At 33.6% G+C, this 22835-nt stretch overlaps 10 protein-coding genes across 10 annotated transcripts; 2 read left to right on the forward strand and 8 right to left on the reverse strand.

Moving 5' to 3' along the window:
- Positions 1-169: 169 nt before the first annotated feature.
- Positions 170-804, reverse strand: BX664DRAFT_319031 (uncharacterized protein). Its single transcript, XM_051542864.1, has 2 exons — positions 453-804; positions 170-390 (listed from the first exon to the last, which is right to left on the reverse strand). Exons 1-2 carry the CDS (start codon positions 765-767, stop codon positions 286-288), a joined length of 420 nt encoding a protein of 139 aa, XP_051404140.1. The 5' UTR covers positions 768-804; the 3' UTR covers positions 170-285.
- Positions 805-1097: 293 nt separating this feature from the next.
- On the reverse strand, positions 1098-1424 carry BX664DRAFT_249998 (uncharacterized protein; the record flags this gene model as incomplete). The annotated part of the gene is made up of 1 exon (XM_051540286.1): positions 1098-1424. A coding segment is annotated over one exon (327 nt), but the record flags the coding sequence as incomplete, so codon positions are not given.
- A 2033-nt stretch (positions 1425-3457) lies between these two features.
- Positions 3458-5499, reverse strand: BX664DRAFT_254559 (cation transport protein-domain-containing protein; the record flags this gene model as incomplete). Its single annotated transcript, XM_051540374.1, has 5 exons — positions 3458-3645; positions 3679-3726; positions 3825-4158; positions 4263-4384; positions 4464-5499. 5 exons carry the CDS (start codon positions 5497-5499, stop codon positions 3458-3460), a joined length of 1728 nt encoding a protein of 575 aa, XP_051404142.1.
- Positions 5500-7821: 2322 nt separating this feature from the next.
- BX664DRAFT_319040 (high mobility group box domain-containing protein) lies at positions 7822-9335 on the forward strand. Its single transcript, XM_051542865.1, has 6 exons — positions 7822-7936; positions 8014-8072; positions 8179-8249; positions 8375-8471; positions 8550-8759; positions 8816-9335. The coding sequence occupies exons 1-6, from the start codon at positions 7924-7926 to the stop codon at positions 8948-8950; spliced, it is 585 nt and encodes a 194-aa protein (XP_051404143.1). The 5' UTR covers positions 7822-7923; the 3' UTR covers positions 8951-9335.
- Positions 9336-9484: 149 nt separating this feature from the next.
- Positions 9485-11872, reverse strand: BX664DRAFT_319042 (uncharacterized protein). Its single transcript, XM_051542866.1, has 13 exons — positions 11705-11872; positions 11527-11648; positions 11344-11460; positions 11184-11272; positions 11005-11113; positions 10892-10946; positions 10750-10825; positions 10486-10666; positions 10326-10412; positions 10187-10247; positions 9931-10088; positions 9700-9839; positions 9485-9636 (listed from the first exon to the last, which is right to left on the reverse strand). Exons 1-13 carry the CDS (start codon positions 11782-11784, stop codon positions 9496-9498), a joined length of 1416 nt encoding a protein of 471 aa, XP_051404144.1. The 5' UTR covers positions 11785-11872; the 3' UTR covers positions 9485-9495.
- Positions 11873-12843: 971 nt separating this feature from the next.
- BX664DRAFT_319044 (hemolysin-III related-domain-containing protein) lies at positions 12844-14859 on the forward strand. Its single transcript, XM_051542867.1, has 5 exons — positions 12844-13281; positions 13442-13571; positions 13658-14126; positions 14197-14297; positions 14361-14859. Exons 1-5 carry the CDS (start codon positions 12902-12904, stop codon positions 14427-14429), a joined length of 1149 nt encoding a protein of 382 aa, XP_051404145.1. The 5' UTR covers positions 12844-12901; the 3' UTR covers positions 14430-14859.
- A 1034-nt stretch (positions 14860-15893) lies between these two features.
- Positions 15894-16727, reverse strand: BX664DRAFT_319048 (uncharacterized protein). The gene has a single exon (XM_051542868.1). It carries the CDS (start codon positions 16586-16588, stop codon positions 15926-15928), a length of 663 nt encoding a protein of 220 aa, XP_051404146.1. The 5' UTR covers positions 16589-16727; the 3' UTR covers positions 15894-15925.
- Positions 16728-17353: 626 nt separating this feature from the next.
- BX664DRAFT_288132 (RlpA-like double-psi beta-barrel-protein domain-containing protein-containing protein) lies at positions 17354-18025 on the reverse strand. The gene has a single exon (XM_051541783.1). The coding sequence runs from the start codon at positions 17968-17970 to the stop codon at positions 17617-17619; it is 354 nt and encodes a 117-aa protein (XP_051404147.1). The 5' UTR covers positions 17971-18025; the 3' UTR covers positions 17354-17616.
- A 970-nt stretch (positions 18026-18995) lies between these two features.
- On the reverse strand, positions 18996-20662 carry BX664DRAFT_309628 (uncharacterized protein; the record flags this gene model as incomplete). The annotated part of the gene is made up of 8 exons (XM_051542525.1): positions 18996-19322; positions 19406-19456; positions 19621-19630; positions 19850-20017; positions 20127-20227; positions 20302-20394; positions 20485-20565; positions 20633-20662. 8 exons carry the CDS (start codon positions 20660-20662, stop codon positions 18996-18998), a joined length of 861 nt encoding a protein of 286 aa, XP_051404148.1.
- A 966-nt stretch (positions 20663-21628) lies between these two features.
- On the reverse strand, positions 21629-22781 carry BX664DRAFT_376966 (uncharacterized protein). Its single transcript, XM_051548745.1, has 2 exons — positions 22709-22781; positions 21629-22604 (listed from the first exon to the last, which is right to left on the reverse strand). The coding sequence occupies exons 1-2, from the start codon at positions 22733-22735 to the stop codon at positions 21684-21686; spliced, it is 948 nt and encodes a 315-aa protein (XP_051404149.1). The 5' UTR covers positions 22736-22781; the 3' UTR covers positions 21629-21683.
- Positions 22782-22835: the final 54 nt, after the last annotated feature.

Here is a 22835-nt window from a genome sequence, read left to right on the forward strand (position 1 = left end):
TGTGAATAAAGGAGAGGGATATGGTCGATCAATCATGTCAATCACTTCAGGGTCTAATAATAATAAAAAAAAAAGACTTGCCTTATTGTTGTTTAGAATGTACATCAATTAGTTTATCGTCGATCAAAAAGGAATCATTTCAAACTCGTTGTTTTTTTATTGTTGAAGTAAAAAAAAAAAAAAAAAAAAAAAAGGGGGAGGCGAAGATCAAGATAATAAGGTACCAATAAACAAACTACATTTTTTTTTTCGGGGGAAAGAAGAGAAGAAGATTGCATACACTGTTTAATCTGGATAGATTGTTTCCAAAAGCATAGGTACGATCACATCAATGTTTCCATCATGTGTCATTAGAAGTTCCACAGCCAAGTCATCACAATAAGTAATTCCCTTAAAAGATATAAAATAGAATAGATCAGTTCAATGCACTTTCTTTTTTTTTTTTTATTTACCATTTCATGAAGTTGAGCCAGCTTGGATGCATATTTAAAGTGATTACCTTTGTCTGTCTTCGTTGATTGCTTTTCGCTGACCCATTCGTAATCATCCGTATTGACACTATCATAAGGACTACCGGGGACTGGCGACTTTTCATTTGGTACTGAGACTATAGTATTAGAAGTTTGTTGTACGTGTTGCTGATCATCACCGTAGGCTGATTTACTGATGAGAATATAATTTGTGGATGATGATTCAGTTGACCTGTTGTTGTTGTTGTTGTTATTGTTGTCACTAGTTTGAGATCCAACGCTACGAGTCATGGCCATTTGGCCTTTGTTTGACGGGTGTAATTGATAAGTATCTTTGAAAGGATCTTCGGTAGAACCAGTATCATCATCATCATCATCGTAGTATTCGTAATCAGTGTTATCATTGTCTCGAGTGGTTACTGTGCAAACTGAAGGTGCTGTTGGCGTTGTGATGGTGCTTGAACTAGTTGATCCATGATAAGTAGTATCTTCCATTTTGTTGTTGCTTGGTTGAGGGTAGATCATAGTGGAAGTATCGGCTATTACCGAACCAGTAGATATAGTGTTTGGAGTGGATGGACGTCTTGTTGATGATACAGTACAAGGACTTTGCGAACGAATATCTGTTACAACCTTGATGTCACACCAAAGACGATCACCAAACCGAATTCCTTCAGGTGAGGCGAGGCGGAAATAACTAACATGACGTCCAGGAGTATCAGGAGCACAGAGTTCAACGGAAATACAAGCTTCTTCGCCAGGAAGGATAGTAGGAATGACGGTGTTTTGCTGATATTGAGGAGGATACGGACGAAGGATATCACCACCACTAAAAATCAAAGTAGATCCAGCGGGCCAACGGATACGACCATTGTTTTTGATCTTCCACATTTTGAGAAAACGTTGAGAAGATTGCATATCAGTTCCATCAGGTATATTCACATCATTCACAAATTCTGCAGACAAAAGACCATCAGGTGATCCAAGTGGGGAGTGACGTGTTTCTGATGGTGATAATGATGTTGTTTTTACAGTAGAATGATTATGGCTGATGATGATAGGCTGTGATTCGTTTCCTGGAATAGCTTCAGGTTTTTCATGAGTAGTTGATTCTGTTGGTTTGAAGGCATAATCAAAGGGTGGTAAAAACGTGTTGACCATGCTTCGAGCACGTGATAGAGGGCGACGGATCTTGAGGAAAACATGCCGTTGATCATGAATAAGCAATGGTTCACAAGATTCACACAAGTCGTAATCAGGACAATGACCACACTATGGATAAAATAAATAAAAAAAATAAGAGTAAGAAAAATCTGATAAATTTAATGATTTTTTTTTTTTTTTTTTTTTTACTTTGTATCTGATTCCCACAATGTTTGTTCCACAGTGATCACAGACAACGTTGTCATGATTAGCGTTACCGTTAGATTTGGTGTTGGATGGTTGAGGCGTAGTATCTTGTACACTAGAAATCATTTCAGCAGGTTGAACGTAGCGGAATACATGCAAAGGATTATGGAAAACACCACCACGTGCTCGACATGAAAGACAAGCATGATATGAAGGACACTGACAACAAGCCCAATGATTCCTATGTGTTTCACAAGAAAAGTTCAATATTAATTATGAGACATGAATAGTATAGATATACTTTTTTTTTTTTTGGTTTACCCAGTAAGAGGAGCATAGCAGGAATCACAATACATAGTCGGAATAGCAGAACGAGGAGAAGCAGTAGAAGGCGGAGGAGTAGCTTGTTGATGAGTATTAGGCATATCTTGTCCAAAAGAAGAGTAAGATGTTGGATAAAACGGATGACGTTGCAGTAAAGGAGACACAGTTTGATGTACATGTTTTGCAGCCTCAGCGGTATTGCGAAGAGCACTATCTAAAGCAGCCAAAGTAGCACCAGATGCTTGACGAAGATGATCTTGAGATTTCTGACTGGTGGTTTGTTGGAATGACATGATATCTTTACTAACTTGATCGAGAGCACCTTGGAGGCAGCTTGCAAAAGATTTGAATCCATCAACAGCAGCAGGACGGGGAGGAGGAGGTGGTAATGATGATGACGCTGGTGTTGTAGTTTCCGAGCTCGTTTGCGTACTTTGAGAACCAGAGGGTACTGCGGTGGAAGAAGAGGATGATATGGTTTCCAAAAGTTGCTCCCCTTTCACTGGAGTCTTGGCATTCTTTTGAGGTGGTTTCAAAGTATCATTTTTGTTGTTATATTTAGAGTTATTCTTTTCCGGTTTGGAGGGTCGTATGAGCAAACGCTGTTTTTTTTGAGAAAGTGATATGAACTGATCGAATTCTAGAGGTGAACCCATACTGATAATATCATTTTCTTGATCGTTGAAGAAGATAGAAAAGTCGTCATTGTCCAATTTGAATACTTCTTTGACCTGTCAAAAAAGGAAGAAGTACAGATATTGAGTAGGTTAGTTTCCAATAAAAATAAAACATCTTTCATACTTGTTCACGGAGTTTTGTATAACAGGTCATAGATAGACTCTTTAATGTTTTCAAACGTCCATCCTCATCATATGGCTCAAGTTCACCCGTAGTAACTATATCAATCATACGATATTCCAAAGCATCTTCGAGTTTGACCTTGACAAACATTGTGAAGTAAAAGAGAGAAAGAAAAAAAAAAAAAAAAAAAAAGAGAACAAAGAAAGGGAAAAAAGGAAAAAGCTTGGCAGCCCAGTGTTAGTAAAAAATAGTTCTGAGATTGTAAATGAACCCCCGATTTGCATACACATATACAAACAGACGTATATATATTTACATAAAGTGGACAAGACAAGGAGTATCAAATATATAATATATTAATGAACGATCAGGAAATCAAATAAAAAAAAAAATAAAAAAAAAGAGAGAGAATGTACAATTAAGAGGGAAGCATCTATATAGTAAAATTAAGAAGGGAAAAAAAATGAGAGATGGAGAGAGAAGAAGAGGAAAAAATAATAATAATCCTATCTTCAAAAGCTTGTTTTGGAATGGAAAAGAGCATTTGGGAAACTTGGGGCAGATCCAGCAGAGTTTGTTGTTTGAGAGACCACAGTGTTGCGTCGTCGAAAAGCTTGTTCTTCAATTTCACGCTCTTCTAATTGATCCGAGGGTAACATAACAGCACGATCAATGGAAGCAGGCAAACCACGGTGTCGTCCTTTATACATTAGGAAGATAAGTACGAGTTTACTGATAGTTCGATATTCTCCGGCTTGAGAGACTGATGCGTCCGGGTATCCTATTTATTATTATGATGATGATAAATGATGATTAGAATTCACATTGTTGTCACATATATAATTTCAATCCTCTTTTTTTTTTTTTTTATGTTTTTACCTTGACTAGCACCAACATTACCAAATCCAGATACAGATTCATAAATGATTGTCCAGACAGTAATAGGCGAAGGGTCCATGATTCTTTGAGCTTCAGCCACAATGATAATAAATAATCCAACAAGTAACCAAGAGATATCACTTGAAAGTTGCCTTTGTACTTGAGTGACAACAAAAAAATCGGGTCGTCGTAATACTTTTCTTCCAGTTGTCATGACACTATTAACAGTTGGATGTCGTTTTAATTTCAATAATAGTGCTGGTCCTGTTGTTGGTTGTTCATATCCACCTTCTTCATCATCATTCAATCCACGATAAATTCCAAGTGCACGTTCCTAATTCATAATAATAAGAAGAAAAAAATGAATAACATGAAATGAGAAAAAAAATAAGGTCCAATTTTATTATTTTTCTTATTATTGTTATTATTTGATTTTACCTGATAAACATTACTGTTTCGCATTGATATAGCAACAGGATAGACACTAATATACATGGCAACAATATAAACCAATTGAGTTCCAGGATTCAAGTCCATCAAATTGATAACAGCAAAGCCAGCTAATTTGTATATAAAGAAAAGACAATTGAGTATTATCCAATTAGTTAATTTTTTTTTTTTTTTTTTTGGAGAACTTACCATTTCTTGTGGAAATAGATTGAAAGAGACCATCAATAAAACGGGAACCCCAATTTAAACCATCTAATACAGGTAACCAATAATTGAGTGCCAAAAAACATACTAATTCGACAACGGTAATCACTACCAGAGTGAGGAGAAGCCAATAGGTTTGCGTCGAAGGGAACAAGGTGGTATAACAACGACGAGGATGATCAAGCATATAACGTAAAGTTTCACGAAGCATAGGACGAGAATGTGGAGTAAGCTTGTAAGTACACCAGATAATAAACCGAAGAAGAATTGCATACGCCGTATTGCCAAATAAAATCAATAACATGGTGAAGATCAATGGGGCAGGTGCATTCTGAAAGGGAACCATACTTGCATCACATAACATAATACCCAAATTGTTGAAGGCAGATAGTGCTTGAAAAAAGGAAAAGAACCAAGGATCAATGGGGCCAGTAGAGTTGGTTGTCCGTAAAACATCTTGAGCATAAGTGGAGCAGGCGATATAGATCCTGAAGAAGAAAGCAAAAAGAATAACAATACCCAAGTAGTATGCAGGTACCAGTTTCACCAAAATATCCAAAGCTCGATATTCCGCACCACCGATACGATAGCGTTGTTCACGTGTCAGTTGACTTTTGTCAATAGGTTCGCGCATAATACGATCAATTTCTTCTTCTGCCACCATTTCGTCTGCGATACGTTGTTCTTCATTGTTGCGAGGTTCTTGATTGTGGGCGAGTTTGTCTAATACTTCCTTAAAACGTCGATCTTGTTCTAAGCGTTGACGAGCCATTTCACGTTGTCGTTCAATGTTATCTGCAAAAGCAATACCAGTTGTTTCCGATTCAATATTATCATCCAGTGGAGTGTTTTCATCATCTTGTTCCAAGGCGGTTGTAGGACGAGAATCTGAACCTGAAGTTTCTTTAATTGTATCTTTAGGAGAAACTGATGATGGACATGTTTGAACTTGTCGTAAGCCTAGATCACCCTCTTCGTCCGTTGGATAAAAAGTCGTTGCTGCATCATCATTTGCCCACATGTCGACTTTGGTATGATCGTGAGTCGTAGAGGATTTCACTGAGCTATGTCTTGATAGATTGTCATCGTATAATGGTTCAGAGGTATCAGAATATGGATGTCGTGGTGAATGGCTGTCAGATGTATGAGAGGATCTTCGAAGTTTTCGTAAATGAGTTGGAGCTGATGGTCTAGCAGAAGTAAAACTTTTGTGACTATGCTGTTTTCGTCGATGTTCTTCACGCATACGTCGAGCTTTATTGAAAAGTAGTACATCTTCAAATCTTTTTGAGAAATAATGGCGACGAATGAGGACAACAACAAGAGAAATACCAATATGAGAACCAACAAAAGAGGAAAAGAATAAGAGAATAAGTTGATATGTACTAAAAGTTGAGATGGCGACAGTGTTGAGACCAGTATTTGTACTTCCAGTAGTTGCCATGAAGAGAGCGTCAATATAGTTCCAATTGGTACCAGGTTCACAATAATATAAAGCGGAGAATAGGAAGATGATAAAACCAATATAAAAGTAATGGAGTTGAAGAAAATGAACATGATTGGTCCAATAGCGTTCCAACCATGCCCAAGTTGGTGCTATATATCGACGTAGCATGAGAATGCCACTTTCGATATATTTTGAAGGGAAGTAAAAGAAGTAAAAAAAAAGAAAAAGAAAAAAAAAAGGGAGAGAGAAAGAGAAAAGAAAAAAAAAAAAAGAAAACAGAAAAAACCGAACTTTCTAATATGGGAAGAAAAGAGTGAAAACAAAAAAATTTTCTGGATCCGAAGACATATCAAACAAAAAAAAAAAAAAAAAAAAAAAAAAAAAGAAATGGGAAACTTTATTAGAAATGATTTGATATAAAAATTCATTGTCAGCTTGTCCAATTTGTTACAAATGGAAGGTTTTCTTTTTTTTTTTTATAGAAAAGAATAAGTTTAAAGAAACGACATTACAATGATGGATTCAAACAACTCACGTGGTTGACAATGATTAACCTCTTCCAATACTGAAGTTACTGTATCATACTAGCAAAAAAAAAAAAAATACTATTTGTGGGGTACACGCCGAGTGCTACTCCGATCCGATCATTCATTGCATTTAAAAAAAAGAGGTGTACCATCCATCGCTCTGCACTAACATTGATTTTGAATAAATAAGCTGCCTACAACTTCCAGAAAAGGAAACCGTATCTAGTATCACTTAAATAACGTGATGATGTTTTTTGTCATAGAGACCATCATGTCATAAAAGCATCAAAAACTATGTGTATTACCATCTAACAACCAACACCGCTTTCCCGAAAGGCCTAGAATGATGATTTTTAACCCACCAGCTATTTTATCCTTTTTTTTTTTTTTTGTATCCCCAACAACTGAATGAACATCTAAGCGTAGTTTTAAATGAGCAAACCTGCATTGAGAAAAGACAATTGTTAACATCTCATATTTGTATGTAGTTACTGTATAGGTTGTTAACACATATCATCACATCATCATATATCATTATATATCTATTACATCATCACATACCATCACAACACCACATATCATCATTCAACCAATGATTAATCAAAAAGAACGTTTTTCTTTTTATTTTATTATTTCAACAACATGATGTTTCATTAGAATAACAAGCATGTTCAACTATTTATCTTAGCGACCTATATTATCATTACCGCTCATTCTATTTCCAGTTTGATCATTGCCCATACCAGTGTCGCTTTGTTGCTGTTGCTGCTGTTGCTGCTGTTGACCACTTCCCTGTTTATTCGATATATGAAGAATATTTTCTAACTTTGCTTCTCCTTCTTGTAATTTGTTACGTATAGTGTTGGGAAGCTCTTTACTATTAAAAAAAAAAAGATTTAAATATCAAAACGTAACATATTACAATATTCTAGGGATGAACTTACGCAAATTTCTCAATGCCACTGAAGGGTCCAGAATTAGGATTGTTATTTTGTGCCATGATTGAAATAACAAATAATGATGATTATAATTATTTTTTGAAATAATTTACATTTGTATTTATATAGTAAAAAAAAAAAAAAAAGATTAAGTATGAAACAAAGCGCGGTGAATATTATTTCTCATTTTTACTAGTGTCATTCAGTAAGCTAAAAAGGAAAAGACTTGTGATTGGCTGTATGAATCACTTTCATTTTTGTCTACCCTGTTTGAAACGCACACACACACATATATAAAATATTTTAAGCTTGGTGCATCAAAAATAAGTCTATTCAGAGTGAGTAGCGGATTGGCAGTACACTTGTTTTTTTTTATTTATTTTTTTAAACCCCCCCTTTTTTCAGTCTTTTTCTTCTCACTCTTTACCTTTTTTTTTTTTTCTTTTCTTTTCTACTTTCCCCTTTTCTTTTTGTTATCAATCTATTTTTCCCTCAATCATATATTCTACATTTATTTGTTAAACCAGTATTTGATGATGAATATGGGTAAAATAGTCAACTAGTGAAGTTTTACCTAATAATTAATCTCTTTTTATTTCATTTGACTTTTTTGTTTACCATAGATGACGATCATAAAGAAAAATATACAAAGTTGAAGAAGCGTATTCGGGACATTGAAAGGGTAATATTAGAAAAAAAAAAAAAAAAAGAGAGAAACAAACAAAAGTATAATTTAACTTTCATTCTATATTATTATGACCCTTTTTTATACTTTTTATATTTATTAGGAAAACGACTTTCTTCATGTTCGAATTCATAAAGCACGAAAAAGTGTAAGACGACTACGATTGGAACGAACGTAAGTAGATGAACCTTTGAAAATAATAAATAAAATAAAATAAAAGATAGGGGCTGTACTTGTATTGGATAGTATATTAATATTATCAAGATTGGTCTAACCTTAGTTTTATCACCAATTTTTAGATTTTTATTAGACCGGATTGAAAAAATCAATCATCATTATTCAGTGGATGAATCTGAAGACGAAGTTCATTCTGACCAAGAACATACCATCATACCGGTAAGTAAACCAAAAAAAAAAAAAAAAAAAATCTTTTCTTACTTTTCTTCATTTTTTTTTTTTTTTTTTTGATTATAGGTTACCAGTAGCAACCATAGTAGTAAAACAATCAAACCCAAGAAAAAGAAGGATCCCAATGCACCCAAAGGTCCTGGTAATGTCTTCTTTTTGTTTTGTCGTCTACAACGGGATAAGATCAAGGATGAACATCCTGAAGAACGAAGTCTAGGTGAAGTGACAAAGTTATTAAGTGCCAAATGGAAAGGTCTTGATAAAGAAGAAAAGAAGGTAAGAATCATTCTATATATATATCTCGATCTAATCTCTCTTTTGACTGTCTGTAGGTATATCAGGATATGTATCAAAAGGAACTGGAAGAATACGAAGTAGCAATGAAATCTTATAATAGTAGCAATAATCCTCATGCTATGGATGAAGATGTTATATCAAGTAGCGCTGCTCCTTCTCCTGCACCTTGAATCCCATCATCCTCCTCATCATTATCAACAATATTAACAAACGACAAAACATCGGTCTTCCTCTTAGTTTATTTGACAATCATGTTATCAACTCTACCATCCCACTCCTAGTTATCGTTTACCTTATTATTTTATTATACTTCCCCTCTTTTTTTTTTTTCTCCACAATTCTTTATTTCCTATTATCTTTTTTTTTTAATGTAGATTTCTCTATTTATTATGGCACTATATATATATTCTTCTTTGTTTACTTGAAATCACTTTCCATACCTAGTAGTAGTACTCGCTTATTATTTTTATTGTATGAATACTCTCCCCCCCCCTTCTCACCACCTTCCTTCCTTTCTCTTGATCTTTGTATAAAAACTCCCATATCTCATCAAACAAAATGAATAATAATAAAAAAAAATATATTCTTTTCTCTTCTATATTCCATTTGATTTTTATTTATAATATAGTGTGTAACGACATTGGACTACTGACTGATTGATGAAGTATTAACTAACTAACTAACTAAATATATATATATATATATATATATATCACTATGATGATTCAAATATGATCGATTTTTCCAATTCAGTCTGCTTTTTCCATTCCAAAAGTAAATCCAATTTTTGTCGCTTGCTACCTTGAATGAATTGTAGTACTTCCAATAATCGAGTCTTGGCTTTCCACAGATTTGGCTACAATATAAACAAAATAGGAGGGATTTAGTTTCGATTTAACATAAATATTATCAAAGTTACCTGAAAGATATGCACTCCATACATCGTGGTCACCAATAATTCATCCAAACCATCACAATTCAAATCGAAATGTACAATCCGATAGATAGGATATGCAAATTGTCGACGCCATAGTACATTATAATCTTGTGTTCCCGCCACTACGACAAAAAGAAGAAAAGAAAAAAAAAAGAATGAATCATTTTAAACATTGATTTTCATGCATCTTTTTTTTTTTTAAAAAAAAAATACCTTGTTTATAAATAATGACTTGTCGACCATAGGTACCAATCATTATTTCTCTTTCTCCGTCCCAATCAACATCCATAGCATGTGAGCAAAGCACGCTATCATAGAGTGTGGATTGTGGTAGAACTCGATGTTGAGAAAGTCCTTCTGTTTGTATGGACCTAGTATAAATAAAATAGATAAAAAAAAACAGATATTTGAATAATGTAAAAATCACTATTGCATTATCCTCTTTTCTTTTTTTTTAATAAATATTTACCTGTAAACTGATGCTTGTTCAATGGGACTAGTCACCACCAGACATAATTCTTCATCGCGACCTAAGAAGATATATAAGAATAAATAAATGCATTTTCTTCCTCCCCTCTTATAATCTATTTCCATTTGTTTTTCCTTACTTGTTTTCGTCGTTCGTGGTTGAAATATTAAAACAGAAGAGATTGGACTAAAAGTTCGTATACAATGAGATCGTGTTTCACGGCCATCTATTGATCAAATAAACCCATCCAAAAAAAAACAAAAGTTAGTTCTCTTATCATCTCCTCTTTTCTTTCATACTTTTATCATAAAAAGCAAGAAAAAGTTCACCATGTTGACCACCGGCACAAACAACTTGAATACCATTGGGATGGCTGAAGAAATGCATAAACAAAATATTGATATGACGTTCTGATATATTATTGATCATAGGATAGAGCCCATAGGTAGATATTTCTTGAAACTGTCTTGAAATATCACCCTAACAAAAGAAAAATATATAAGTTTAGTAACGAAGTTTTTTTTTTTTTTTTCTAAAAAGAAACATTGTCTTTTCCTCTTTACCTGTTGATAAAGACGAATATTACCATCCATGGAACTTGCAAAAAAGCCAATCTTCTTTTGACCTTGACAGTGAACACTTGATAAATAGTGAAGAGAATGACTTGTTAAGAAACGACGATCATAAACAAAAAGAGGTACTTACTAAGAGTGAGTTACTTGCATAGGTGGACTATCTAAAGGAATGATTTGTGAAGATTCTACAAATAGATAACGGAAAAAATTAGGTGAAGGAAAGGTGATATACAGTTTTCTTACTTGAAATATTTGTCAATGTCTGTTCGAGATACTGTTGAGCAGGTGTATCAAATCCATATATACGTAAACTATATGTTATTCCAGCGTATTCATTGTCAGTATCCACTTTCTATTTCACATAAAAAATAATGAATAAATAAATAAAAAAGAAAAAAAAAGAGTTCTATAATTATTCTTACTTCAGCAATAGCAATCGCTACAGCTATTCGAATATCATCCTTTCCATTTCCTAATTCTACGGTATCAACAGCAATGACCTCTGACTTGCCTATAATCATATATTTAAAACAATTTGAATACAAATAGTTAATAATAAAAAAAAAAAGGTTATTTCGTTACCTGCTTCGAGGTCTAAATCAAGAGAAATACAATTCCAATAACCATCGTTAGCAATAAAAGCAGTAAGTTCTGAAGCAGAAGCTGTGATCAAATGTCGTCTTGGTTTTGATAATAGAGCTTAATATAAAAAAACCAATGAATATCGATGTTTTTGCTTTTCTTTTATTGTTTTATTTTACTTACGTTTTGGTTGTTCCGGCATTGGGGTATCGGGAAGTTGATCATGTCGGCCAGAAGGGAAATCTTGAGCTCTAGCAAGATAAGTAGGTAAACGCGTTTCTAAAAGAGCCATACCATAGATATTACTAGTAATAGGAAGTATGAGTAAAAAGATTCGATAAGAAAAAAATGAATGACTTACGTTCTTTCGTAACCATATCTTGCATAATGTGTTTCTTTAAATAAAAAGTCATCGTCACTATTGGTGGAATCACCTTCCATGACTTATATATAATAGTATAAAAAGAAAGAAAAAGGAAAAAAAAAATGTCTCGAACTGGGATTAAATTCTCTCCATACATGATCAATCACTTCCATATATCATAGAGAGTTTTCTATGATCATGACGATCTTTTTTTAATACCTATTCATTTTTAGTTACATTGTTTACCAATCTTTGAAGTATCATCATACATTATCCATTATTAGAATATTCATTTTTTTTTGTAGTACTATAGAAGATGATACGGTTAAATCACAACAAACGTTAAACTTCTCATTGTGATAATGATAATCATGATAACAACGACTGGGGGAGATAGAATCATAAATATTCGAAAGTTTTTTTTTTTTTTTTTTGTCATGTGGGTTAAGTAATTGTTAGTAAAAAGGATTGCAGTAGTACCAAATCATCAGAGTTCTTTTTAATTGTAAAAGTCCGGAACATGAAGTATTTCCTAAAGCAGTTCCTTCTATGATTCATTGAAAATTTTTTGATAAGAGGATTGAGGGGTTTCATCTTTTTTTTTATTATTATTATTTCCCACATCAAAAAAAGAAAACATTTTCGCCGATATTGGAAAGAGAAAAAGTTAACCAATAAAAAATGATAATTTGACCAAGACATTTACCAAACAGATCAAATTGGTGATAAAAAAAAAAAAAAAAGGTACGAAAAATGATGATCTTATTGTATGGGTATTTATTTATTTTTTTTTTAAGTCATGATATTTACATATGATTTCCAATCAAAGTGAAGAAACACTTCAACGTTTAAAAAATCAAGATAATGATTTCTTGATCCAAGATATCCTTTTTTTTTATAAGGTAAAGTTTGGGTTGCTCCAAAATTTTAATTACAAGTCCGAACACTATGTTTTGCTGCCAAAGGGTCCGACACTATATAAATCATAATACTTGTCAATTTGTATTTTTCTTTTTCTTTTCTTTCTCTTTTCTTTTATATATTTTAATATAAAGTCAAACAACATATAAAACAATCAATAACTAAAAAAGGGACTCTGCTCACTTTTTTTTTCTTCTTCTTCTTCAACTTTTTCTTTTATATATCGTTCTCTCATTCGTTTTTTTTTTTTTACCCTACTCCTTTATAAATACTATGGAAACCAATTCACAACAACGTCGTCACTCTCAATCAGTTGCTGTTACTACTGTTAGTGATTCTACTACTCATATGACAGTACCTTTACATCGAACTCGTTCTCACTCTACTTCTTCTCCACCACCACCACCACCACCAACCAACGGCACAACTCCGGTATGTCCTCCTCCTTTGGCCGCTCATATCCTTCAATCAGCCAAATTGAAAATCAAGGAAATTGAAGATAAAGATAGTACTGGTTTCTTACATTATATGGACGATCAAGTTCATGATACTTGGAATGGTGCGAAATCAGCTGTAGCAGATGCTCATCGACGTTTATTATATCTTCACGAATTACCTATTGAATGGCAAGAAAATGAATATGTTTTATCAGGGTAAGCATTTATCAAATGTTTTGAGGGATTTACTTGTTCTTTATAATCCTGTCTTTTTTTTTTTTTTTTTACTCCTTGATTTGGATCTTCATACATTCTCCTTTGATGATCATTATTATTAATATACTTCTTCTTTTTTCGGGCTGTTGTTTTTTTTAAGGTACCGCTTTTATCATCATCATCATGATTGTTTGAAATCTATTTTCATGCTTCACAATGAAACAATGAATATTCATAGTCATTTGATTGGATTTATCTTTTTTTTGATTTTATCTATTTATATGGTTAACGTAAGTAAAAAAAAAAAAAAAAAAAAAAAAAAAAAAAAAAAGAATCATGATCATTATTATATTCATTTTGATAACTTCTTTTATAGTATCAATTCCCTGAAGCCAGTGCCTTGGATCGAGCAGTATTTGTGACATTTTGTGTAGCTGCTTTAAATTGTTTGTTTTGTTCATCTATCTATCATACATTTATTTGCCATTCTCGACATACTATCAAGTCTTTCACAGCAACTTTGGATTATATTGGGATTGCATTTTTGATCACGGCTAGTGTCTTGGTGACGGAACATTTTGGATTCTATTGTCAACCTGAAGCCGCTCGTCGTTACATGGTGTTCACCGGCTTGATGGGAAGTGTCGGTACTATTTCACCTTTCTTCAAATGTTGGGATACAAAGAAATATCGTCCTCTTCGCATTGCCGTTTTTGTTGCTATGGCTGTCTCTAGTGCTGTTCCTGTTATTCATTTGATTCGTTTGAATGGTTTATCTGCTTCAATTGAATTCTTCCAAATGGCCACTATCAGTGTCTTGATGTATTCTATGGGCGTATTTATTTGTAAGTGTACCATTCCACAATTTTTTTTACATATCTATTTATAACTCAGAAAAACTCCTTTTTCATATAGATGCCAAACGATTCCCTGAAAAGATGTATCCTGGTAGATTTGATTTTGCTGGCATGACTAGTCATGCTATCTGGCACGTCTTTGTTTGTTTTGGTATTTACGTAAGTCTTAATCCTATTACATATATCCTTTACTTACTTTTTATTTGTATATATATCTTTTAGTTCCATTACTTGGCATCTCTTCAATTTTATCAAAGCCGATATACTTATAGTTGTGGAATGACCTATTGATCGCTATTTTTGGAAGGTTGAACAAAAAATCAAAATCGAATTGGCATTATATCTCCACTCAATATGAATATCCTTATCTCAGATCAAGTTAGAGGAACAAAAAAAAAAAAGATGGATTGGCTGAGCCGGGCTCATTCTTCATTATTATTATTTTTTTTTTATATCTTCATTTCTTTATTCCCTTACTAGTTAGACTTTGTTACAACTATACACACCGCACTCACAACTTTTATATATATACAACGCTTCATCATCATTACTCTTACTATTATTATTTTATTCTTATTTTATTCTTATTTATCATCGTCATCTATCATCAAAATACGCAAACACACATATATTTATGGGTAAGAAATGTTTTAGATATCATTTATGACACTACTTCATCCCAATTTTTTTTATACCAATAAACTTTCTGGCCCTCTGGAGCATTTTGAAATTAAAGATAGATATCAATTGTAAATTTTGTTTAATATGGAATGTTAGTTTTTTTATTTTATTTTATTTTATTTTATTTTACTTTTTTTTTGGTTTCTTATGTGGATGATGATTTAATGGATTTTATGTGGAAGATGGGGATTTTCGTTGGACATTATACGATGAATTTTGATACTATGAAAAAGAATAACGACAATCATGGGTAATAAATATATATATAAAGATAAATATATTAAAGAGGAATGTAGGATACTATGGGACTTTATCAAACTATGGATAAAAGGAATTACCACAAATAACAATCCAGATATCAGCCAAGCAAATCATATTAAAACTGTGATACCATTTTACCTTTCTTGTCCAGTCGATCCTGCAATCCATCCATCCAATCGAATCATGTTGTTGGACCCATTCAGTTGTTTCATCCATCCACATGTTCCATTGGTTATACGTTCATCAACTAAGTTCTATAAATATAAATAAAACGGTCATTGAAAAGAGAAAGAGAATGGATGATAATAATAAGAAGAAGAAGAAAAATAATAATCATAATAAAGTCAGACAAGCAGAAGGATGACTTGCCAAATATAGAAGAAGAAACAAGACTTGTGCCTTTTTCAACAAAAGAGAGATCATCATAAAACCACCTTATCTGAATTTTGCTTTTTTATTCTAGTCAAACATTTTTGGACAAAGAAGTAGAGCAAATGTCTCTTTTTTTTTTTTTTTTTTTTTTTGGGAAGTATCAACCTGAGGAAAAGAGTAAAAGTGATTGATGCAACCAATGTTCCTCAATGTAGATCCTTATTTGGAGAGGGGGCATCCGGCGGATGACAGACTCGAGTCTGATGACACATTGTACAAATTCATTTTGAAAAAAAAAAGTCCTGATCATATATCAGTCATAAAAAAAAAGGGGCGGATTTATTCATATAACATATAACAAATAAAATAGATACAATAAAGGATAAGATAAATAGAAACTAAAGAATGGGGAGAGAGAAAAAAAAAAAAAAAAAAAAAAAGAGAAAGAAGAATAAGGAGGGGAAAGAATGAAATCAAGTACCATCAACGAAACCAAATTTGGTAAAGCCAGGTCCATTTTCCACCAGTTCATCGATATGAGTCAAAAACAAATGTATACCTTGGAAGTAATCGGGTCCCACCGGAAGTAAAGGTTCTTGTATTAAAACCGTTTCTTCTTCTAGCTGCCAATCAGGGCAACCGCCATATTCCATGATCAATTTGTGCTTGAATTCATCCAACCATACCAAAGCTTGCTGTCGAGTCGTTGCTGTAGGGAAATACAACCGTAGATGACTGTCATTTATCAATTCCACTTGATACCCTTTGTCGATCCATGGATGCAACCATTGTAGTAACTGCTCGTAATGCTTCTGTTGTTGTTCTTTCCATGCTACCAAGAACGGCCACGTTTCCTTTGTCCATGGTTTTCTTCCAGATTTCATCATGTCATTGCCTGTCATACATACAAGATCTAGTGTGATGAAAAAACAAGTATATGTAGAAGATACCATTGTTGAGCGTACCATCATATCATCATCTTTGCATAATTGCGCTGTTGTTGTGATCGCCCGTTCAGTTTCCACTACTGCTGCTGTTGCTGCTGTTGCTGCTGTTACGGAATCTTTTGTTGAAGTTGTAGGCGTTGTTATAGAAACTATCATAGAGTGAGATACGTTGCCTTGTGTTGGTTCCATGTGCAGAGTGTTGTTACTGTCGAAATGAATTGACGATGAGCTTTTGTTGCATGGTTGTTGTTGTTGTTGTTGTTGTGAAACAATAGGTTGCGTATGCTTGATAATACCTTTGTTGCCAGTGATATTTTGTTGAAAAGAAGCAAACATCCCTGGGGAAAGATGAGAAAACACACCTCCATTGGAAGAAGCTGAATAGGCTTGAAAGACGGGACTAATAGTAGAGCTTGAATAAGAACGATAAAGTCCAATACCATGATAATTAGCCTTAATGTGGGATAGTCCAACACGATGAAATCCGGATGAAAGTGGCGAAGTAGACCAGAAACCAAAAGAACGTACAGTTGGAGAACAATACGCTTTGCTGACCAAAGGGAATTGACGTTGAAGACCTTTGACCAATGGTTTCTTGGGAGGTTGATAAACAAAATGAGAAGTGGTGGTCAACGTATTGGTCGTTGTAGAACTAGGAAGTAAGAATGGTGGAGGAGGATGTTGTACCACCAACTCGGTCACTTTGGTTTGAACATAGTGCCTCAGTTGATGGAAGGAATGAAATAGTTTTGCAGGTCTTAACATGGACCTTTTCGTTTTTCCTTGAAATAAAATAAAAAGAATAGATGCACAAATATATAAATAAAAAAAAAGAGAAGGGTTTAAACAAAGAAAAAAAAATATGGAAGAGAAAGGAAGGCAAAAAAAAAAAAATTGGAAATGCACTTTTTGCAACAGGCATTTACATTCCGCCAATACACTGAGGAAAGGGAGAACCATTCAAAAATGGTAACTAAAATAATAGGATAAAGCAAATGACTTTTCTTTTGTTTTTTTTATTTATTACTATTATTTCTATACAATCGCATCAAGCGAATAAATACTAATGATGATCATTATTAAGAAACATTCAACAAAAAAAAAAAAAATAGAAAATAGAAATGAATGGAATGGAATGGAATGACTATATACAATATCTCTCTAATCTATGTATGTATGTGTATGTGTTGAGTGATTGTATATAATATCAACGATAATTAATTTATAGACCAAGTGACAGGAATCCGACCTTGACTTAATGATCCTAACTTTTTAAAAGCACTTGGACTAAGATCGATATCAGTAGCACCACAACCAGGGCAAGTATCAACCACTTTGACGGTAACAGAGCCTTTTGATGACTTGATATTCACTGATTTTCCACATTTACTTTTACTCATAATATCTGCACTTAACGCAGCCACCATTTCACTGTCAGAATTAGTTTTACCACAAGATCCAAGTCCAACTTCATAAAAGGTAGCACTTCCAGATGTACGTTTGTTAAGAATAGGAGCACCTTGAATCAACAAGGAACCAAAGGATAAAATAGCAAATAAAGTAAACTTCATGATGATGATGAATGTGATTTGTTAACGTCCAGCGTTAAGATGATAAGAATGAAAGAAAAGGATGAAAAGATATGTTTTTTTTTTTTTACTCTTTCATTGGTATTTATACTCTTGTCATAACGATGGTCAGGGCACCTGCCTATCTTATATCCAATGCCGGCGGTGAACGAAATTCAGTTTCATAATAAAAATAAAGCTAGTCTAGAAACGATAATCAAAAAAAAAAATAATCACCATAAGAGGATCATTATCTTGATTACTTTTTTTTTTATTATTATTTCTTTGTAAGGTAAAGAAATGCGCCCCATATTAATTAACTCGATGATGGACTGTCGTACAAACATAAATCATCATACTCGTTACATATGAGAGTCCACGCGTTGGTTAGAAAGACAGTAAAAAGATGATGTCGATCCTTTTTTTTTTTTTTTTTTTTTTTTTTTTTGAAACAGTACCCTCATCAATCATTTTCTTCTTTTACCGAAAAAGAAAGAAGAAAGGTACCTTTTTTTAGAAGTATCGTATTTAAAAGGAAAGTAAAGAATAAGATGATGACCCTTGTAAGGCTGCGAATTTTTTTTGTTTTTCATTCTCAACTTCATCATTGAGCGGATCAAATCTTCATTGGATAACAAACAGTGATGATTTTTTTCCAATCATCCGAGTTTTTACTTTTGAAGTAAGCATCATTCTCACTACCATACCATATCTAGTACATTTATTTAGTTAAAAAAAAAAAAAAGAGAAGGAAAATATATCAGATAAGGAACCTTGGATTATTCAATCCTATCGTTATCAATATAATCTTCATCATCAACTATCCTCCCTAATACCATCATCATCCACAACAGTCATCACAGCCAAAAGAAAAAAAAAAGTCAAACTAAACCAAACTTAGTATGAAAAGAAGACAAGATTTTATTTGTTATACAAAAAGGAACGGGGCCATCGGGATGTTGTCAAAAAAAGGAGTAATGTGCAAATATTGGAATAATAATAATAATAAGGTACCTATCCACTATATACTATAAAGGATGTCGAGGACGTAAAGCTTCACATTGTTTGCAAGATAGTCGCTGATGAAAGTTGTAATAGTCGCAATGAGGACAGATCCAGTCTCCCTGAATGCCATGTCGTAGACGAGGATCGATTTTGTGAGAGCATTCACTACAGCTAGAACGATGAGCATAGTTGTGGAATTGACAATCAGGACAGATCCAGTCTCCTTTTCGAAACCTAGGTTTGATCTTCTTTGTTTCCCTTGTTGATTTGTATTCACGATGCTGTGATTGATCCGGAAACGGTGATGATACTTGGTGATACCATCTTGATAATGACAAAATAGATCTTGACTAAATTCAGTACAACCACAAAAAAAAAAAAGCTTAGTGGCAATTTTGTTATTTGATCAAATATAATGGTAACGAAAACTTACTTTAATGTTGGAGAAGAATGGAATGGCTGTGTATTGTAAAGATCGGTATATCTTTGTACTGAGGTATATTGACATTATGAGTATGGACGAAAATGGAAGAGCGAAAAAAAAAATGGGAAGACAAAAACGACATAAAAGTAGCGGAGTCACATATCACATAAAAAAAAATATTAATTAGCCAATCACGTTTCCAATTCAATTTTTTGATGACTTACCAAAAAGTCCCTACATATCAATGTATGTTTGCACATCATCCATCAAACTAGAATAGGTTGAGCGTGAAGTTGATAAAACTTGAGTGCAGTGACCGGAGGATATTTTTTTTGTTTGGATGATTGGACAAAAGCAGGAGGAGAAGTTCCACAGACCATGTACGTGATACCGACCATCATCATGTTCACGCTTAGTATTGGCATCCCGAGACATTGCATCTTTCTTTCTTACCAGACAAGATGGATTTTGACAAATGACCGTGCATAGATTGTTGATCGTTTGCCATTCTTCTTAATCTTCTTTGGATGAATCAGTGGTTCATGACAAAAGCAGCATAGTTTTGATGTGCGAAATTCAGGTGCAACATATGATCTTTGACGAATTTCTTTCAGACCACCCCTCGAAGATAGTCCTTGATACGAGAATTAGTTCCACGACCAGCATCACCATAGAAATACACCATCTTGCTGTTTTTGTTCAACGAGACGCCTTGATGATATGTCTTCACCGCTTCCGCATGGTCTCGATAGATATTCTTGCCTCGTTTTTGTTTTTTTGTGGCTCTTGATGTAAAATTATGTCAGTGTACCAAATGCTTTCCTTATGAGCCTTTCAAAAAAAAAAAAAAACATCAGTATCATCTTCCTCCCCTTTTTAAATATCCCTCTTTTTTCTTTTCATACCTTGAATGAGGTAAGAACACCTTCTTTGCTTGGCATAGTATGAGACCCTTTGATCATCTTTCCTAGAACTTTTTCATAAACCCGGACAGATGTCTTTAGTGTTTAACACTGTTAAATATAAATAATAACAAAAAAAAATATAATTAGTACAGCATCGTATCTCCAATTTTAAGGATGACTTACAACTGCTCGATGGTCTTGTCTTTTGCGATACGCCAGATCCTTCAAGTATTGCTTGGTTCCGGCATGATTGTTGATCATAATCTAAGAATAACAAAAAGATACGCATTAGAAAGTGAAATCATCCATTCCAATGGCATATCAGCTTTACCTGTATTGAATTTTGTTGCATACAAATCATATAGTCCTCGTAATGTTTTAGCTTTATTGATTTTGCTGATATAATCGTTAATAATCCTTTGCTTTAACTTTATCAAGTGGTAAAGGATGTTTTCGGTTGACCAGAGGTTTGATACGAGAGTGCAGATCCCTGTTCAAAATATATCCAAAAGCTTGCCGCTTGTTGATTGTTTTCTGTTGACACTAGTACGATGTACAGCTACATTCCGGTGATTCATAACGCGTCATGTATAAAATAAAAAAGAGTGTTCGAGATGGAATGTACTTTTGAGTTGTAATAAAAAGATAATAAATAAAAAAGTAAAAGTGTGAATCAAAATAATAATAATAATAAAAAAGACGAAAAAAAACAAAGGAGGTACTATAAAATTGACACTTGAAACAGAGGGGAAAGAGAGAGAGAGAGAGAGAGAGAGCTATGCGCATCAATAAAAATTGTGTTACTCCGAAAATAGGCCTGGTATAAAAAATTAGCCAATAAAATTATCTGTTGTCAATAATGCTCATCAGAAGTATTTAACATTTCATCATCACATTATCATCATATATTGTATCATACAAATCATCACATCATTTTTTAAAAAAATAAAAGTATATTATAATCACTACCTTTTTCAATTTCTATAAAGTGTTTAATTTCATTTGAATAAAAATAGAAACGTACTGTGTATTTAAAGGAAAAACAAGAAGGAATATATGTACATCAGGATATATTTATAAAGCATAATTAGAATGTACTTAAAAAGGAGAAATCATCGGATATACTGAAATAATGTTAACTGTTTTAGATGTTTATCGAAAGATGAGTTACTTGTCATGGAGTACGATACTTAAGGGAAAGAGACGTAGGAGAATTGTTTTATGGATTATGCAATTTCTAGTGTACCTGAAGAAACGGAACATCAATTTTCATGTGATTAGATACTTCACCAAAACACAGTTTATTCATCCAAGCACACACGCATTTGTACAAATAGCATTTTATTTTCTTTTATTAGTATACAATAAAAATGATAACTAAACTATAATCGAGAAGAGATAGGAGTGACGACATAATAAGCCATGGGGAAATGGATATAGACATAGCCAGTACGATCGTCATGAGTACGGATGATGACTCGTTGAGAAGTCAAAGAAACTAATTCGCCTACTGCAGGAGTTCTAGCAGTATCCAGGGGTGTGACCGAAACCTGTTCACCTATGGTAAAGAGAGAAGAGCTTGAGGATGATCCTTGAGGAGGGATGGATTGTTGTTGCTTGGCGATTTCGAGAGCTTCTTCTGCTGTCAAATCCAGAGGAGTCGGTTGCGAGGAAATTAATGCATTGACGCGTTTGTAATGAGCTGCCAACAATGGGTAATGTTCCTTTGTCCAATCCTGTCCAAGTACTGCATATAAAAAGAATGTGATCATGGCCAAACTAAAGTCGCTGTCAGAGGGTTGGGCTGTATCCAATATCCATTGATCATTTACGAGTCCTTCCACCAGTTGGTCCAATTGTGCTTGTAGTTCAAGCTTGAGGAAAGGTTGCATTTGCTTTTGCTTGGCAATATCGATGGGTACACCTTTGAACTTGGATCGACTATCTATAAATGCTTGAGGGAATTTGGACCAGTCGAATTGAGTTGGAATCGCGCTAAACACTGAAGTATTCAACAAATGGGTCACACCGTATGCTAAAGTCTTGCTAGATTGTCCATTTCGTGTCAAAGGATAAAGGCTTGGTTCAGGATATCTCTTTTCCAACTCATCAATGATAAGTTTTGTATCACAGAATACTTGGTTACCGATTTGTAAGATGGGAGTGCGTTCATAATTTGAGTCAAGAGGTCTTCTAAGAGGACGAGGTTCCATGACACTTATCTCTACAGTCTTAAAATCAATCTTTTTGTACTTGAGAACAAAAAAGATCTTTTGTGCAAATGGTGATTGAGGATACCAATGCTGTGTCATTTTAAAAAAAAAAAAAAAAAAAAAGGATTGATTAGTCATGAACATGTTCCAATACCATTCTCGTCATGTATAAAGAATTTATTGCATTGACTTACGAGAATGACTTGTTGATCGTTAACCATGACGAGGATGTAGTTACAATATCAGAGAAAGAAACAAAGAAAGAAGAGAAAGAGAGAAAAGAGTAAAAGAAAAAGGAAAAAAAAAAGGTTCACTTCCTTT

Source organism: Halteromyces radiatus (assembly GCF_025201355.1).
Source record: "Halteromyces radiatus strain CBS 162.75 chromosome Unknown BX664scaffold_1, whole genome shotgun sequence".
In the NCBI taxonomy this organism is placed as follows: domain Eukaryota; kingdom Fungi; phylum Mucoromycota; class Mucoromycetes; order Mucorales; family Cunninghamellaceae; genus Halteromyces; species Halteromyces radiatus.